Source organism: Vipera ursinii, assembly GCF_947247035.1.
Source record: "Vipera ursinii genome assembly, chromosome: 12".
In the NCBI taxonomy this organism is placed as follows: domain Eukaryota; kingdom Metazoa; phylum Chordata; class Lepidosauria; order Squamata; family Viperidae; genus Vipera; species Vipera ursinii.
This window is the reverse complement of record NC_139525.1, coordinates 19,758,026-19,777,879: the sequence shown is the minus strand read 5'-3', so window position 1 is coordinate 19,777,879 and position 19,854 is coordinate 19,758,026. Positions and strand designations below refer to the sequence as shown.

Genomic DNA, 19,854 nt, shown 5'->3' with positions numbered 1-19,854 from the left:
CGCGCCGGCCCTTTGGAACCAGCTTCCCACGGAGCTTAGGACCGCCCCCGACCTTCACTCATTTCGTAGGGACTTGAAAACCTGGTTTTTTGAGTTGTCTGTCCCAGACTGAGGGGTTTTAATTTTTAATTAATGCGGTTTTAGTTAAGTTCAGGGATTAATTTAATCTTAGTTTTAATCGTTTTTAATTGTATATGATGTATTTTAACTTTTAATTTTCCCTGTAAACTGCCCTGAGTCCTACAGGAATAATAATAATAATAATAATAATAATAATAATAATAATAATAATAATAATAATAATAATAATAATAATAATACCTTTATTGTCAAAGTACAACATGTGTACATTGAGATTAGCTGAGCCTCCCCCCGTGCTCTCTCCCCCCAACACACAGTGACAACAAACCCTCCATCCCACCACACTATGTGAACCAACTACACCACACACCGGCCTCCCAAGTCAATTCTGCATAAGATTATGTCCCATAACAGCCCACGGATAAAAGCTATTTTTCAGCCTGTTGGTACGGCTGGCTATATTCCTATATCTCCTACCTGATGGTAGGAGAGTAAAGAAATACCGTCCAGGGTGTGAGTCATCCCTGAGAATCTTCCTCACTCTTCCAAGGCAACGGGCCCTGGCGATGTCATCCAGTGGTGTCAGGGAACAGCCCACAATGTCTTGTGCTGTGCTCACTACCCTCTGTAATACTTTCCTATCCGCGGCTGTCAGACCAGCATACCAAACCACAATACCATACGAGAGGACGCTCTCTATAGTAGACCGGTAAAAGAGGGTCATTAGCTGTTGTTCTACCCTGTTCTTCCGCAAGACCCTAAGAAAGTGAAGCCTCTGTTGGGCCTTTCTAGCCACCTGAGTTGTGTTAACTTTCCAGGTCAGATCTTCACAGAGGTAGACACCCAATTATATACCAATAGGGCGGTATATAAATTTAAATATAAATAAATAAATAAATAAATAAATAAAATAAATAAACGGCCCTCTCGCCTTCTGTCCTCCCCTTCCTGCCCTTCCACAACAGAGTTTCACAATAGGATGGACTGAGTGGCTGAGATTGGTCCAACGTCCTTTGCATGGATGAGAACTTGGCTTTCCTTCACCCTAGTTCAGCACCTTAATCGCAGCATCCCAGTTCTGCTCATTTCTGCTTCATGCAAGTTGCAATGGACTGGTGAGATTGAAGTTAATGGGTATATTATTACCCCATCATTACATGTCTTGTCACAGTTCCTGTCTGATTTGTCCCCCTATCTGCCTGAGGATTTCCCGTTCGCTTGTCCTTTAGAAGGGCAAGAGTGATTTTTTTCACTGGCCTCTTGTAGTTGCTGTCAAGGGACTGTGGTGGTTTTACGGAGGCCGATTGGAGAGAGACTGGTAATCTAGCAAAAAGTTGACTTTCTCTTTCCCCCATTGGCTTCTTGCTGCGGGGAAGATACTGCTAAGCTTGTAAGCCGCCCTGAGTCTTCGGAGAAGGGTGGGATATAAATGGAATTAAAATAAAAAAATAAAATAAACGAGGGCTCCAGTTCAGAGCAAACAAAGGTGGTGGTTGCAGATCTTCAGTCTAGGAACAGTTATGGCTACAGTCCTGATAACTTCATAATTTGGATTGCTTGAATTTAACTTTTATCTCTTAAGTACTGGGATCTTCCTGATTTTGTTGTATGGCAGGAAGCTTTTAATAGAGAATTGGGCCCCATTCTCCTCCTGAAAGGTTGTTTATTGCAAAAGGCACCTGACAAAGTTACCTACTGAGCTTGTGGCAAGGCAGTGATTCGTTCCGAGGAAGAATTATCCAGCTCTCTGGGTTGAGCTTTGCTACAGAGGGCTTCAAGATTAAAACCCCAAATATGTGGGAGATAGGCGCACCCCGGAAGGAAGGAGCCTGGCAGAGCTTCATGTTGGGTTTTGCTGCATGAAAAGTAACCCTGGGGAAGCATGTTGTGATCTGAGAGAGAATCTTTTCCCTGATGGGATCTCCTTGGGGGCTTGCCTAGCACCAGCACTGTATTCTTTGGGCATTCAGAAGAGCCGTTTTTCTTCCTTTCCAGTTTCAGTTCTTAACCCCGGGCTTTTCAACCTTTTCACCCATTCTGCCACTTTTAGCATATGGCAACATCCGAGGACCACCAGTCGCCTAGCAAGGGGTCAAAAACTTGATGACCCCCCCAAAAGGAAAAAAGTGATGAAGTACAAGTAGTCCTTGACTTACAACAGTTTGCTTAGTGACTGTTCAAAGTTACAATGGCACTGAAAAAAGTGCCCCCCAAGCCACAGCCGAGCAAGACACCTGCCTGCCCACCCGGCGGCCCTCTTCCTCCTGTCCGAGGTTTTCATTGCTGTGAGCATTTCTGTTGAGGATTGGCAGCGGGGGTGGGGTGGGGTGGGGTGTTTGGTTTTTATTTTCCCCCCCTCTGCTGGGTAGTTGCAGCAGGTTTTGGTCACTTCACGTGACCCTGGGACACTGTGACCGTCATAAATATGAATCAGTTGCCAAGCATCTAAATGTAAATCACAAGACCCTGGAGATGCTGCAACATTCCAGCTGATCGGCGCTTCTTCTGGGCTCAGCAGAAGCGGCAGGACAAGCGCTGAGCTCCAGCTGTAGCCTGGTGCTGATCCTGGCGCTTCTGCTGAGCCCTGACGGCCCTGCAGCTCCAGCCGTCTCTCACTCAGGCTTCTGCGGTGCTACCACTGGTTCAGCTCATTCCCCTCCCCCGCTACAACTTTCCTAGGATGGTTGCGTACCACCTGCCAGGTGCCAATGTACCACAGGTGGTACCCGTACCACTGGTTGAAAAGCCCTGTCTTAACCTACCACAGCTGAAGTTTTAATTTCTTGGTCCTACATTTCACTGGAAGTTCTGGTGAAGGGTGGAATGCTTCGTCCGCCTGGTGAGTTTTCCCCCTATGGCAGCACTTCTGAGGAATGGCCACAAAAGAGCCACAGAGGTCTGTTGGCTCAGGCTTCATGCAAAATGGAGGGGCTGATTCTGAGCAAAAGCCTGAGTTTCTTTGAATGGCTCTCAAGAAGCTGGTAGCAGCTGAGCACTTCCTCCTGCCAGAGCTGGAAAACAGATCTTTGTGGGTAAAAAATGCTGAAAGAGGCTTTTTTGCAGACAGGAAGGGTAGAAGTAGGTGCTGGAGCTTCTCTGATTCACATGGCTCAGCTCAAGCTCTCTTCCTTCCCTCTTTTTTGCGGCGGATAAGGAGAGGGAGAGGAATTGCGTTTTAAAAATCTCTATCTACAGGATTCAGCCGTTATGCCCCATTTCAGCACTGGGTTTGCCTGCAGGCCAGACCTACGCAGAGCTGTCTCACGAGTGTTCGGCTGGCTCTTCTCCAGCAGGAAAAGAATTCGGCACAAGGGATCCACCCGAGGAAAGCTCTCTCTCTCTCTCTCTCTCTCTCTCTCTCTCTCTCTCTCTCACACACACACACACACACACACACACACACACACACGGACAAAGAGGTCCGATTGTCAGCAGCAGGTCTTTCAAGGATGGGCGTTTATTTTTCCATTCTTTTTTCTACTGTTTTAGAAGAAGGATTATTTTCCAGACCATTTTATTCTGAACTTTTCAGAACTATTATTAGTTAATTTGTGTCAGCCCTGCCTTCTTCAGCTTCTTCACTTCACTGGCATCCTGCCATAAAATGCAAGTGGGAAGGGAGAAAGAATTTGGGTAAGTAAAGTTTGGGCATGGGAAGACAAACAGAGGGGTGGGGGAGAGAAGCTGAAAGAACCAGAAGTATCAAGCTGGAATAAGGCAGCCCCCAAGGACACCTGGCCAGGGATCAGATGGTGAAACTGCGACAAACTTCAAAGCAGTTCCCAAAACATCGAAAAGGAATACTGTTGGACACTGATGAACAGGTCAACGGGGGGAGGGCCAGGGAAAGGGGGAAAGGTGTAACCTTTGTGAGTGAATACTCAGAGCTAGGTTTACTTTCGCTGCAAACACTTAATTTTATTAAAAGAACCTATCACTTCAAACAAATGGAGGGTCTTTATTTCCTAATTGTCTAAGCCGGGGCAGGTCTGACAATTTGATCCCACAAGGACAGATTGGGGGAAAGTTGTACATTTGACCAAAGCTGTTATGTATTGAATGTTATACTGTTATGTATTAAAAGCTATACAATGTTAAAGGGTACCGTATTTTCCGGCGTATAAGACGACTGGGCGTATAAGACGACCCCCTACATTAACTGTTAAATTATAGGGTTTGGGCTATACTCGCCATATAAGACTACCCCTCTTCCAACGCACACCAAATAAAAATTAAAAAACATCAGATTTGATTTTAATATGGTAATTTTAATTCAAATGCTTATGACATGCAGGTGCTTAGGAAAACTGTCACTTATAAACATAAGGCTGTTTGTCATCAAACATGTAAACATAAAACAGTGCAAGTGGATTAAACTATAATATAATAATAATAATAATAATAATAATAATAATAATAATAATAATAAGAAGAAGAAGAAGAAGAAGTAGTAGTTAGAGGGGACCTTGGAGGTCATCTAGTCCAACCCCCTAAGGCAGGAAACCCTATATCATTTCAGACAAATGGCTGTCCAGTCTCTTCTTAAAAACTTCCAGTGTTGGAGCATTCACCACTTCTGGAGGCAGCTTGTTCCACTGGTTAATTGTTCTAACTGTCAGGAAGTTTCTCCTTAGTTCTAGGTTGCTTCTCTCCTTGACTAGTTTCCATCCATTGCTTCTTGTCCTGCTTTCAGGTGCTTTGGAGAATAGCTTGGCTCCCTCTGCTTTGTGGCAGCCCCTGAGATATTGGATCACTGCTATCATGTCACCCCTCACCCTTCTCTTCGTTAAACTACACATACCCAATTCCAGCAACCGTTCCCTATTTTCCTAATTCACTTTTTCACTTTTCCTAATTCACTCTAAAGCTTTCTCTGCGCAGAGCCTTAAGTAACACCAGCTGCCTGCAATTAGTGCAGGTTCGCATCCCACCAGGCTCAAGGTTGACTCAGCTTTCCATCCTTCCAAGGTAGGTAAAATGAGGACCCAGATTGTTGGGGGCAATAAGCTGACTTTGTAATAATGCTGCTTGGGGTGTGTGAAAGCCCTAATAAACAGGCATATACACAGAATGAAGGCTATTGCTAAGCACATTGATTTGTGCTTTAAATTGTAAGCCACCCTGAGTCTTCGGAGAAGGGCAGGATATAAATGGGATTTAAAAAAAAAAAAGACCAAATGGGAGATCCGCTCCAGGTTTTCCAGCCAGCCCGCCCAATTCCTGAGTCAAATGTGTCCTTAGAGCTAAGCCGCTGCTCTGGCTGCTGCCTTCCCCACCTGCCTTTCAAGTTGGGATATACTACAGCTGCTCTTCAACTTTAGAAGGAAAGACGCCCAGACCCCAGCCTGTAAAAAATCACAGACTGCAGCTTCTTCTCCAATTGGTCCCGCTTTCCCTGCGCAGACTAAATGGGAGATCCGCTCCAGGTTTTCCAGCCAGCCCTGTCCCTAAATTTTCAGCACCCGGTATAAGACGACCCCTGACTTTTGAGAAGATTTTCATGGTTTAAAAAGTAGTCTTATACACCGGAAACTACGGTAATAGTTATGAGGTAAAAGCATTGACAGGAAAACACATGGCAGCTTTTGACAGCTGTCAAAAGCTGCCGTGAGCTAATACGCACGCGCGGCAGCTTGACAGCTCTTAGCTGTCAAGCGGCTGCCACCGCTGCGCAGGCGCGGCAACCCGTTGACAGCTCCAAGCTGTCAAACCAGCCTCCGCTGATTGGACCGAACTCCGCAGCGGGAAAAAGGCGCTACGCGGATTGGACACGGGCCTACCAGCTGGGGTATAAAAGAGCGGTACCACCACACTGTCAGCTGTCCAGTTCCTCACTCAATAAAGGTTGTCAACAGTGAGCCAGCTGTCTCGGCGTGGTCATTAGCCCTGAAGATACTTCAAAAGCAATATAAAGACCATCTCAGCTAAGTAGGGAATTTTGTAATATTCACAGTGATGAAAGTATATCTGGCTGTCCCACTAACTCACATGCAAAACATAACGATGGGTTGGTGCAGGGGTGTCAAACTGCCGGCCCACGGGCCAGTTTCATCATACCAAAGCCGCACCTACCCCATTGCCGGCAATGCAAAGAGTCGCAATACGTCACGACATGTCACGTGATGTGGCGAGTTTGACACCCGTGGGTTAGTGGGTTTATTAACATTCCCCTTAGTGGGTTTATTAACATTCCCCAGCTATTCCCTTCACTAAAAATCCAGAACTGCCCCAATAAAATCCAATTGCTCACAGAGCAATGGTCTGTGAGTCCACAAGGCCCTTGAAAGTTTCTCAAACAGGATAAATCCACTAGGCAAAATTAAAACCATAATACAAGAGAGTGCATGAGGCCAGTAAAGTCCAGAGTTCACAAGGTGTGATCCAAAGGCAAGGCAAGGCTGGAATCGCAATAATACACAACTAGGAAATGTATACACTGTCCCCAGCAGTCTGCTGTGCTAAATAGCCAGTTTTTAGGGCAGCCCATCAAGAGGGATGAGGCTGCCTCCTCATGAGTAAGCAGGCTGACTTTCACTGCTCTTGCCTTTTCTCTGCCCAACGTGTTCTCGGATCAGGTGCAGAAGGCAGTTCTTCCTCATCACTAACTGGCTGCAGCTGTGTGCTCCTCCCCCACCTGAAGCCTCTAGAGCCAGGGGTGTCAAACTGCCAGCCCATGGGCTGGATGCGTCATGCTGAAACCGCACCCACTCCACTGCTGGCAATGGGAAAAAAGTCACGACACGTCACGTGACATTGTGAGTTTGACACCCCTGCTCTAGGGCTGTCTTGCTGCAGCTGTGCTTCAACCAAATCCCTCTCAGCCAGCTGCTTGGAGCCATTGACCAACTCCCCTCCTGACGTGCCTGGGACTGACCCATCCTCTGAACTGACATCTGGAGGAATCATCACAATATTTTTATTTACCATATGGCACGTTCACATGACATTTCTATAAAAACACAAAAGATAAAAATATGAAAGATACACTATAAACTAATATATACTGTAAACTATTATAAACATGTCTAGTTTACAGACATAACTTTTTGCTTCATTTGTCACAGCCAAGAAATCAACAAAGTCTCCATTTATAGGCTCTATTTTGGCACTCTGTCACTATATATTGGGTAGCCTGATTTTTTTTGTCACAATGCAATGATGATATTTGGCCCGCTTATAGGGGGTATCTGCACATCTACATGGTGAGTGCAAATTCAGTTCAGTATTGCCCATATCACATGGGGCTGGTCAAATCCAGGTGATTTTTCTAAGATGTAAGGCAAACTTTGACATTGTAGGGGATAGTTTTCTATCCAATGTTGCTTCCATATATTGTGAATGTTAAAATCATCTTCTAAAAGTATAACAGAACAGAATAACAGAGTTGGAAGGGACCTTGGAGGTCTTCTAGTCCAACCCCTGCTCAAGCAAGAAGCCCTATACTATTCCAGCCTCCAGTGATGGAGCACCCACAACCTCTGAAAGAAAGCCATTCCACTAGTTAATTGTCCTTATTGTTAGGAAATTTCTCCTTAGTTCTAGATTGGTTTTCTCTTTGCTTAGTTTCCATCTGTTATTTCTTGTCCTGCCTTTGGGTGCTTTGGAGAATAGTTTGACCCCTCTTCTCTGGGGCAGCCCTTCAAATATTGGAAGACTGCTATCATGTCACCCTGGTCCTTCTTTTGATTATTCTGGACATACCCAATTCCTGCAGCCGTTCTTCATAGGTTTTATCCTCCAGCCTCCTAATCATCTTTGTTGCTCTTCTCTTCACAGAGTCTCCACATCTTTTTATAATATGGTAGTTTATAATAAATACACTTTATAATAAAGTACTTTAATGGTAATGAATGTCTGTTTTTGCCTCTGCATTGATAGTTTTCAAAACTTTCAGTTTTCAAAACTGTTTCAGATAAATGTGCCTTTCTTTGGAAGAATATTTTTCAGTTAGGAGGATGAGGAGTTTAAGTAGACGACGTTGGAAGTGTTGTTCTTCAAGTTCCTCTTCTTCTGCTGGACATTCCTGTTAATCTGGGGTAAAGCATCTCTTCCCAAGAAGGCTTCCATTCTCGGGGAATTAAAGAGGCATTTAAAAAAACATTTTGCACCCTTGAGGGATTCCATGACTAACAGCATTGTCAATACTGAACATTGTAAACATGGATGGTTGAGAATTTAAGACCATGATATTGTCTTACAGACATTTTGAGTAACATGACCCAAATAAATCTTCTCCAAACCAGTGGATAGTTGAAGTACCCAATAATCCCACCACCAATAGCAGTGCTAATTACAAAAATTTCTTCCCTTTTGGCTTCTGGGCATCAGACTTACTTTGCAGTTGACATTGATGGAGGTAGCAATAGCACCGAGACCTATATACCTCTCTACAGTGCTTTACAGCCCTCTCTAAGCGGTTTACAGATTCAGCATTTTTGCCCCCAACAATTTGGGTCCTCGTTTTACTGACTGGAAGAAGGCCGAGTCAGGATCGAAGGAATCGAATTCCAGGCAGTGAACATGAGTTAACCTGCAGTACTGCATTCTAACCCCTGCACCACCGTGGCTCTTTAATAGATGCATTGGAGATGCAAGGTGTTTCCTTGGCATAAAGCCCCATTCTTGGTCTAACAAAAAGATCGTGTTCTCCTTTGACTCTTACATTTAGTCATGTTAATCCAGGATTTTATAGTTGTAAAATAATGAATAAACCTGGATAGCCCACTATATCCCCAATTACATTATGGCCTACATGGTCACTGTACTGTTCCAATATCCTGTAGCCATGAAACTACAACTCCTAGGAATAGTACCTGAGGCTTATGGGATTCTTTGATTATTTATTTATTTATTTATTTATTTATTTATTTAATTTATATACCGCCCTTCTCTCAAGAGACTCAGGGCGGTTAACAGGGCAATACGTAAAAGACAGATACAAAAGTTAAAATTATTAAAACATGATTAAACAATGCCCATAGTACAAATTTAAAATTAAAGTCATAATAACAAACCCACCCCATCCCATCAGGCCAGGCCCGCTTCCTTAAAGAGATGGGTTTTAGGTCGCGCCGGAAGGAGCGGAGGTCGGGCGCCATCCGGAGCTCTACCGGAAGATGGTTCCATAAGTCTGGTGCACCCACAGAGAACGCTCTCCCCCTGGGGGCCACCAGTCGGCATTCTTTGACCGGCGGCACCCTGAGGAGGCCCTCTCTGTGGGAGCGTACTGGGCGGAGGGAAGTTGACGCCGGCTGCAGGTGCTCCCCAAGGTATTCTGGACCCATGCCATGGAGGGCTTTGTAGGTCATTACCAACACCTTGAACCTCACCCGGAAGACAACTGGCAACCAATGCAGCTCGCAGAGCAAAGGTGTAACACGGGAGTATCGGGAGACCCCCGACACAACTCTCGCGGCTGCATTCTGTACCAGCTGGAGCCTCTGAGTGGTCTTCAAGGGTAGCCCCATGTAGAGAGCGTTGCAGTAATCAAGACGAGAGGTCACGAGCGCATGAGTGACCGTGCGCAAGGCATCCCGGTCTAGATAGGGCCGCAACTGGCGCACCAGGCGAACCTGGGCGAACGCCCCCCTAGTTACAGCTACAATATGGTCTTCTAAAGAGAGCTGTGAATCTAGGAGGACTCCCAAGTTGTGAGCCCTATCTACAGGAGGTAATGACTCACCCCCCATAATGAGGGGTGGGATATCCTGAATATCCCGGGATGCCGGTACGCACAGCCACTCCATCTTGTCGGGGTTGAGACGAAGCCTGTTCCTCCCCATCCAGACCCAGACCGCCTCCAGGCACCGGGACATCACGTCGAGGGCATCACTGGGGTGGTTTGGGGTCGAAATGAAAAGTTGGGTATCATCAGCATACTGATGATACCCAACTCCAAAACCACGAATGATCTCACCCAGCGGTTTCATGTAGATGTTGAACAGAAGGGGCGAGAGGACCGACCCCTGAGGGACTCCACAAGCGAGAGGCCTCGCAGTCGACCTCTGCCCCCCCGTCAACACCGACTGCGAACGTCCCAGGAGATAGGAGGAGAACCACTGAAGAACCGTGCCTCCCACTCCCAGTCCCCTGAGACACCGCAGCAAGATACCATGGTCGATGGTATCGAAAGCCGCTGAGAGATCTAATAGGACTAGAACAGAGGAGTATCCTCTGTCCCGAGCCCTCCAGAGATCATTCACCAGCGCGACCAATGCCGTCTCCGTGCTGTACCCAGGCCTGAAGCCCGATTGGTACGGGTCTAGATAATCCGCTTCATCCAGGACCAGAGGGAGCTGATGTGCCACCACACTCTCAACAACCTTCGCAAGGAAGCGAAGGTTGGAGACCGGACGAAAGTTATTCAAAACAGCCGGATCCAAGGTAGGCTTCTTGAGGAGAGGTCTCACCACCGCCTCCTTCAAGGCGGCGGGAAAACTGCCCTCACTCAAAGAAGCAGCTATAACCGCCTGGAACCAGCTTCGTGTCCCCTCCCGGGCTGCATAAACCAGCCAGGAAGGGCACGGGTCCAATAAACATGTGGTGGAGCTCAGCCTCCCCATGATCCTGTCCACTTCCTCCGGAGTCACAGGATCGAACTCCTCCCAGATGACATCGACAAGATCACTCGTGTCCTGATCGTCCGATACTGCCCAGTCGGAGTCCAAACCGGTCCGAATCCGAGCGATTTTGTCCGACAGATGTTGACTAAATTCCTCGGCACGCCCCTGCAAGGGATCCTCACTGACCTCCTGGTTGAGGAGGGAGCGGGTCACCCTAAACAGGGCGGCCGGGCGATTATCTGCGGACGCGATGAGGGCAGCGAAATAGTTAGATCTCGCTACCCTCATCGCAGCGAGATAAGACCTAATATGGGTTCTTAGTCGCAATCGGTCGGATTCAGATCGGGTGGACCTCCAGACGCTCTGTAGGCCCCGTCTCCGACGCTTCATCTCCCGGAGCTCCGCTTACAGGGGATTACAGGGGAAAGGCAACAGGCCTTGCTCATTTTATATCCCTTGCTATCCTCAAGGTGAAGAACTCAAATCCTTCATTACTCAAGAATCACAAACTCTTACAGCTGCTTCTTTGGTGGGTTTCCACAATCTTAATAGGATCCAAGGTAAGGTAAGATTTTCCAGCTGAAGTCCATTTATTCTTGTTGGGTGACAGATAATCTCAAGAGCAGCTGCTTTGTATATTGCATAGGCAAGCTTGGTTTATGAAGTGTGCTAGCTAAGGAAATACCATAGTTGATTAATCTGCAACTGTTTCAGGTGTGCTCAGGACTGTGGGTTTGTCTTGTGTTGAAGCCTGGTGTCTTTGGAGGGGCGTTCATTGGAGAAAGGGGCAGGGCCTGTATAATTCCCCAGCCCAGCCCTCTGACCCACTCACTTTGTCCTCCTGCACCCACCATGAGCAACCTGGCTAAAGAGAGTGAGCACAGCAGCAGCAGCCTTGAGAAGGAGGTAAGTGTAGCTGGGTGCACCCTTGAGGAAGTGGGGCTGGGTTTGGTGCTGCGGGAGCTCGAGGGCTGGGCTGGCCGTTTGACCTCTGCTGCCCAGGGCTCCGGGCAGCCCATGCCATCATCCAGCCCCACCCCTGGCATGGCCTGAGAGGGATGGTGAGGCTCTTCCAGTGGACCATGCCCTGGCGCTCACCCAGGTCCCACCCCCACCCCTGCCGGAGATCCTCGGATCTGCCCTAGTCCTGCCCAGGCCCTCACAGGCACCCCTGATGCGAGTGATGTCGAGCTGGCCACACCCACCCAGTAGGCCACACCCACCCCAGCCATGCCCACTCAGGCTGCACCCCCACCCACCCACCCACCCCCAAGCAAGCACAATGCTGATGCGGCCCTCAATGCAATTGAGTTTGAGACCCCTGGAGTAGGGTGTAATGGTTACAACATCAGGGAGGTTCATTTCTTTGGGGGATTCTGGGCCAGATAGAAGCAGAGCCCTGCTTGGTCTGCCCATCCCCTTCAGCATGTCCTGACTTGGGAGGAGAGCCCTCTGCTGCTCCTTCCAGCAACCATTATTTGGTTTTCTTTGCTGCAGGGGGGGTGTCAAGAGGGACCAGCATTAAGAGGAAACCCATCTAGTCTCCTTTTATTTTTCAATTTGATTACCTTGATCACAAATGCTAGCAGCAGATGAGGATTTTCTCCACGGAGTAGGTTGAAAGAACATCTTTTCCTTCTGTCTCTCCTGAATTAATTTCATTGGATGGAGCTCTAACTTTGTAAGCGAAGAAAACCTCTTTTACCTCTCTGCCTCAATCTGGCACGTGCCCTATAAGTGCCTCTGTATAATTTGCTTAGTTTCTTATGCGTAAGTTTGATTTCTAGTATCCAACTCAGTTTGTTATCCCAATTGCATCCCTGGTGACAAGAAAATGTTTGCATTTTGAATAGTTAGCACAAATGAAGGAGTCTTTCTCCCTTGAGAATGTTGTCCTAATCGCATGGTATCTATTAGGATAAGAATAAACCTCCCCTTGCTGAGTTTAGACAGTCTCCTTCCTTATCCAGCTCATAATTTAGGAAACTGGAAATAAGGTTTTCTTTTAGATTAATGGTAGCTTAATAGGAGCATAGATCTTTGCTTCCTGAAGTCAGTTAATCTCAATTCTCTTTAATTGACTCAGGACAGCCCCACAGACTATGCTTTAATTATGTCTTGTTTCAGTTGCCTTCTACTTCAGAATAAGTAATGCTTGTAAGTGACATGCACTCTGTACGTGATCTAAAATCTAAGTAAAAGAACCAACTCCTCTAGGCACATAGGGGTGGAAGAGGGTGTAGAAACCAACAATTCAGGAGGGTTGCTGCTCGTATCCTCAAATGATGGCTTAGTTCAAACTGTTCTTTACACGAAGCTTGATTAGCATGTGGAACCACAAGATGTGATGTTGGCTACTGTGTTTATTGGTCATAGCAAAGCATTTTGCAAGTTTGCATTGATTAATAATGTGACTGGAGATTTTGGAGCGCATTGCAGAAATTAATATTATAAGTAAAAACTAGATGTACTGTGGAGATAGGGAAGAAAAAATAAATAAAAAGTGTTCATCATAAGGCAGAATGAATGGATACACATCAGGAAGGACTTGAATGCCTAAGAGATCAAATCTTCCCTGAGGGTTGGGCAGAGATGCTGGGGAGCACTCCCTGACCCCAGAAGGGCTGGCTGAGATCTCTGGCAGCTGTATTCCTAATGCATCTGGAGAGGTCTAGGCTGGGGAAGCTGCCATTGAGCAAAGATGCGTCCATATCTTTGGGGCTGAATAGCTAAAAGGAGCTTATCTTCAGATGTAGGGTTTATGTTGAGCAAAAGATGTAGGGATTGATATGACTTTCATGCTGTACTGTCATTTTCCACTACCACAGAGCTTGTAGTTGAAGCTGAAACGGCAGGCTGGCCTTGACCTTCCTTGGAAGAGAAGATCTTATTCTCCCTTTTAAGGTGTTCATACCAGGCATATACAGAGCCAGGTGGGCGGACCTGAAAGAATAACATAACAACTTGGGTCTAAAAAATAACCCCATTTTCAATCCATAACAAGAAAAATGGGTGCATTAGCTCCAGGTCCAAATGCCTGACAGAACATCTGGGTCTTGCTCAAAGCCAGGAGGGTTGGGGACATCCACATCTCTGGGCAGATTGTCTGTCTGGTTCTGGCTCCACGAGAGAGAAGTCTTTCTTTTTCCTGAGGCCCACAAGATGCCAGCTGTTAAGGGGCCTGAAGCTCGCCGACCCTGCTGGTTCTGATGGGGTGAGAGAGACCATCTGTTAGCAGTGGGCAGTTAGAAAATCTGCCAACAAGGAATCACCATTGGGTTAGACTGATCCTTTCTCACCAGTCTGATCTCAAAGCTGGAATTAATCCGGGAGAACTGCCTGAAAGCCATGGCTCCTCTCTCCATCCTGACTCCCTTCCTAGGAAGCGCCATTTTTCTAGGCTCAGGTTGTCGGAGAGGGTGGGAACCCTCCCACCAGAAGCATGGAAGGATTATGAGCTGCTATTTCTAATTTTACTTCAAGAAGGGCAAGAAGCCAAAAGGTTATCCGCTGGCATGTTTTTGGCCCCATCTTGCCAAAAAATGGTGCTATCATGCTTTTGACTCCTACAACTCTGCAGAAATTTTTGGGTGCAGAAGCTGCAAACATGCTTCATGCATTCTAGTGAAGCATGAGAGTGAAAAGCAAAGTACCTCCTCCTCAGTGATTTGATCCATATCAAGCCCTCTTATGAAAAGAAGGGTCTACAAGGGTTCCAGCAGCATAGAGAGTCTGAGGAAGTAAACAAGAGTAAAAAGCTGGCCCAACCCAGTTCTCCCTGCGTTGTCCTTGGCATTGCCCAGCCTCTCCTTGTGCCATGGTCAGACTTATTAAACTCAGAGGATGGCCCAGTCTTCTCCCGAACCTTGGAAAAACCATCGGTTGTCTGAAGGTTCAGAAAATAAGATGGGAAAAAACCCCACCTTCTAGTTGGGCTGCCTGGAGAGCTGCTGCTGTCTCTCATGTCAAGCAGAGCAAGTGAATGGAGGAGGCAGAAGCTTGTTGGCGACAGTCTGAGGATGAGTTGGGTGGCTGTCATCTGATTAAGAGCACTAATGTGGCTGTTGGCTTCCGCATGTCAGCTCTATGACCTGGCTAACTTTAGACGTTGTTGTTCCTTTTCAGAGCAGCCCATCTGGGCCTCTGCAGCTCCTCCTGGACACACCCTTGCCCAGTTCCTAGATGCTTTCTGCTGAAGACACTGCAAATTAGATTCTATTTAAGCTCAGAAAAGCCATCTTTTTACGCCAGAGAATATGGCAATTGGCCATAGGAAGAGACTTGATGTGGCGAAAGAACTGACATGAAGGTGGGGGTGGAGATGAATGAACATCCAGGCCTCAAGCCCTTGTTTTCTTGGAAATTGTGCCTTTGCGTTGCCAGTCCCTGAATCACAGCTCCACCTACCTCAAAATGTAAATGTATGGTTAAAATAAAGAAGGGGTGGGGAGGGTGGAAAGCGTAAATGATACACAGTGTCATTCACACTGCACTTTAATTCCTCCCTTAATTCCTCCTTTTCCCTAATATATTCTTGATCCTTGCCCTTAATACTGCTCCTGGCTATGAAGGATCTTGCTCAGGATCCTTTTATTTCTCCTTTCTCGTGGATCCTTCACTCATCTGACCACAAATAGTCAGAGGTTTATTGGACTAGAGAATATCTGATTCCTCATTGGTTCCATGGCATTACCGGTATAGGGCCTGGTTTATCTGCAGCTCATCCCTGTGGCCCTCTGATTCGTCGTAGTTTGGTTGCCTTCAAAAGAGGTTGAAGAGCACAAACTACTCTTCTTTGGATTCTGCCCTCTGCGTCCAGCATGGCAGTGAAAATTAGAGTTTTTTTCCTGAGGGTTTTGCTGCCTGCCCTTGAAGTCAGTTCATATGCCACCACCAGGCAACTCTGGCTGCCTCTTCATGCCATTCATAGTGCAGCCACGGCAAATGTTGTTGTACCAGCAGGGCTTAACGTGCAACCGTTTGAACTGTAAGCTGACTCAGATGGGCAGCTATCAAAATCAGTCAATAAACACAATGTCGTATGAAATTTTGCAAGATTTCCACAACGTGGCACTTTAATCTCTCTTGTGATGGGCAGATCAATACTTGGAACAGAGCTTGAACAGCAGATCAAGTGTAGGAGCGCTTACTAGTGAGTAACGGGATTAGCTCAATGTAACACAGTTCAGGGACTGATCGAGCAAATTCAGGAAAATAAAGTTTCATCAGACTGGTGGGAGCTACGTCGTCTCCCCAGTGTGTTTGGAGGAAACCTTTTCCTGGTTCTGCCTTTTAGGAGAGGCATTCCCTGTCTCACTGTCCGTGTTCAGGTGATCATAGTGGGGAATGAAGTGTAGTGGTCTCACTGTGCTGTCCACCCTTGGCTGATACTTGTCCCTCATGCTCTCCTTCATACAAGCACCCAGCTGGCATTGTGACAGACGTCCGATCTGAATGTAGTGGTCTCATAGTTGGATGCTTTTTGCTTGGTGTCTCTGATTCAAGGTTTAAGACTTCTGGATAGTTGCACTATGCAAAATAGACTGAAATCCTGTTTTCATATGTTGAGTGCTGATTTCATATGTAATTATGTGGAGCTGGTCAAAGCAGTTAGTCTCTCTTGGTGTTTAAGACTTGGTTGCTTTGGTTATGCAAGTATTTTCTAAGCTTCCAAATTCCAGTATGCATAGAAAAAGAAATCAGATGAATTTTTAAGGCATTTTAGAGATTGTGACTCAAAAGTAAATTAATTCATATATGCTGCCTGCAGATTCAGCTGCACTGAGAGGGAAGAATAATATAGGAAGAGGTAGCATCAAGATCATGATCAGTCTTGTAGGAAGGGATAGCATCAAGATCACAAGAAGTGATGATACCATTTTATACTGAGGCCACACTTGGAATACCGAGTCCAGTTCTGTTCACTAAGATACAAAAAAGGTGTTGAGACCCTGGAAAGTGTTCAGAGAAGAGCAGCAAAGATGATAAAGGTCCCTTCCAGCCCTGTGACTCGATATTCTTATGTGTACCACTTTGAGTTTCTTATATAAAATAATAAAGGTCTGATATAAATAAAATAAATACTAATAAATAATAAGAAAATGGCTTGAAAATCTGATCACCGAACATGAACTTGAAGAGGGAAGGTTAAAGATTAGTGATAAAACCATACTGAAAAAATGTGGTTTTGAATAGGAGTATAATTTATATACAATAAAAACCACATAAGGTGCAATATCTCCAGTTAAGATATCCAAGATGGAAAAAGACTGGCTCTCCGAGGGCTCAGCAGCTGGCTTTGCTGGAGAACAGTTTTGCAAATCCATGCAGTCAACAGACGAAGAAAAAAAAACCAGAACAGTCCTGCCTATGTTTTCCTTCCTTCCTTGACAGGCCTATGTTGATCCCAGCATGGAAATCATTTTTAATGCACACAAAGTCTCTCCTCTGCATATTTATTTTAAAACTGGTGAAGGCAGTTTAATAGCCATGGAGAGCAGCGTGTTAGTGAATATTTACTGTGGTGCCTCCCTCTGATTCTGGATTACTTACAGATTTTTTTCATTAAAAAAATATTGAGAAGCTGCCATGCTGTAAAATAGAGTGCCAGCCTTCAACATAAGATTTATTTTCAAGAATGCCTGAGGCCCCAAAGGCATTTTTGGCAGACAGCAGTCAGGAGCTACCTCCAGGGCTTTCTTTGGAAGATGCACAGCCCTGCCGGGGTCTTGGGCGGGACTGGGAGCAAAGGGGGAGGAGCCAAGATGATGCAGGCAAGCCAGCTGAGGGGGCAGTTGCTCTTTGTAAACGGGGTGTTTGGGGGAACGGAGGGTGCTGACCATTGCATTCAAAACTCAGGGGCCAAAGTTCAAAATCAGTGTTCTGTTTCAGTTCTGAGGTCTCTGCCAACTGAGTTGCTCTTCTTATATACTCATGTTTGAAACTCTCCTGTTTAAACTTTCTCAGATTATTCCTTGGCTGTCCAGAAATTCTCCCTGACACTCCAGTCCTTTCAGTTTGACTTCATAGGGGACACTCTGACAGATGATGAAATCAACATTGGTAAGTGCTTTTTTGGCCAGCTGCCTCTCTCGCCTTGTCAGGGCTGGGTGCTAGAAGTCCATTTCATGTCCTGCTCGAGTAATAAAATTCTTGGTTGTAATTCAGTTTAGAATATCTTGCATAAAACCTATCCAGCATACTTAACTGCCTCTCCATAACTGCCATGTTAGCCCTCTTGTGATGGGCAGGTCAGTACTTGAAACAGTAAAAAAACCACCCCAGATCCAGAGCAGGAGCTGTGTATTAGGTCAGCTGAAGTCTCATTAAAAAGTGGAAGTTGTGAAGTTTAAAAATTCAAATTATGTCTGGCCCATTATACAAGATACAATGTCTTGTTTTCCCCTGGCCAAGGGATCCATGTATATCGCACAGCAGCACGAGGAACCCAACAATATCTGGAATGTGTATTTCCAAGAATGGGACCCTTCCATGTTCGCTTTCTTTCCAGCATGACTTGAGAGGCCCTTAACCCGTTGCAACTTTCTTCTCTTGAAAAAAGTGTGTTCATGCTCCCATTCCTCTTTTTTAGAAAAAGCAGGCATATGATTTTCTGTCCTGATCAGATGTTGGGATTCTACTTATTTCCATGGCAAGAAAATAATCTGGGGTACCTCTTTTAAAAATGCTTTTCTAAAGAGTGTGTTCGCTATTTGCATTTCTTAGCCGATAAGCAGCCCAGTTGTATGACCTGGATCAGTGATTGTACTTCTTGATATTTGAGATGGATGCGTTGATAGATGGAGGCAAACGTTAGATCAGTTCTTTTATTACAGTATATAGAAAATGTTTGTAAAACTCTATAGAATTTATATTTTGGGGAAGAATAGGTAGACAAGGTGACGACGGTGTGAGTAGCTAGGGCAGCCGCAAAGTGGAGATGAGTGTCAGAAAGCAGCAGGGCCCAGGCTGCCCTCCAGCTGTGTTAGATGAGCGTTGGACACCCGAGGATAAGACAGAAAAACCAAAGGAGGAGAAAATTTGGATAAATTTTCAGCATAAATATCAAACAGACGATTCCATATTATTCTATAGGTACAATGGTTATGAGAAAAGGGAAGAACTCATGAGCGTTATGCTGGGGCAGGAAAGATCAACCTTCTTGTGCACTTTTCAATTAAAGCAAAAAGCCAAGGCAAAAGTTGTATGCGATTTGATTTGAGGCAGTTATAAAATTAGCATGTGGAAATGCTTCATTTAGTTCCATTGGGCAGTTGTTTTGGACATGGGAGACTTGGGGCACCCCTCTCATTTGCTCAGAAGATTTCTTGGAGAGATTCTTCTGGTCACAGCCTAATAATCTCTCCTGACACATTGATACGATGACCTACTAAGAAAGCTACACATTCAGGATATTAATCCACTATGAGGATGTTAAAGGTAAGATGGGGGAAATAGGAAGTACTTTATATTCCCATCTCTTAGAGTCAGTCTTTGTTTGTATCCCACCTTTATTAATTTTACAAATAAATCAAGGCAACAGATATATCCCATAACCTCCCTCCTCTTCTTATTTTTTCCACAGCAACAACCCTGTGAAGGTGGGGTGGGCTGAGAGAGTGACTGGCCCAAAGGCACCCAGCTGGCTTTCATAGCTAAGGCAGGACTTGAACTCACAGTCTCCTGCTTTTTAGTCTGGTGCTTAACCATTATACCAAATGGGCACTCTGTTAATCTCTCAATTCATTAATCCATCAGTTAATGTTTTCTCATTATTTTCTCTCCTTTTCAGCTGAGTCCTTTAAGGAATTTGCTGAGTTGCTCCAAGAGGTGGAACTTGAGCGGTCCATGATGGTAATAAGGACGATTCCCCTTCCTCCTTAGTCTGAGGTGGGCTGAGGATTCAGTAGGGCGGGATGGAGCCCCATCATTGCATGACCCAAAGCATGGTTGGCTTGGGCCCAGCACGTTGGAAGCTGTCAATCTTGGCTTATGATTTAATCTACCCTGAACCTATGCAGTTTTGGTTTATTTGACCAACTAACTTAACTAACTTAATAGTTAACTTAATAGTTAAAACTAGAAACAAAAATTAAAATAAGCAAGAAAATGGTAAGAAAACAACTATCCAACCTTGACAAATATAAATCACCGGGGCCCGACAGATTACATCCCAGAGTTCTGAAGGAGCTGGCAGATGTTATCTCAGAAC

General features: G+C 45.6%; 1 protein-coding gene across 7 annotated transcripts in view; it reads left to right on the top strand.

Moving 5' to 3' along the window:
- Nucleotides 1-19,854, top strand: part of OPHN1 (oligophrenin 1) — a 147,092-nt gene that overhangs the window by 41,497 nt on the left and 85,741 nt on the right. For 3 of the 7 annotated variants that reach the window (XM_083372310.1, XM_083372311.1, XM_083372309.1), the window contains exons 2-3: nt 17,610-17,705; nt 19,435-19,496. In XM_083372310.1, coding sequence (XP_083228436.1) covers nt 17,610-17,705; nt 19,435-19,496 — 158 coding nt within the window. Of the gene's footprint in view, nt 1-3,526; nt 3,715-7,993; nt 8,118-17,609; nt 17,706-19,434; nt 19,497-19,854 lie in introns of those variants that run through there. The other 4 variants (XM_083372315.1, XM_083372313.1, XM_083372314.1 and 1 more) reach the window with 4 other exon arrangements.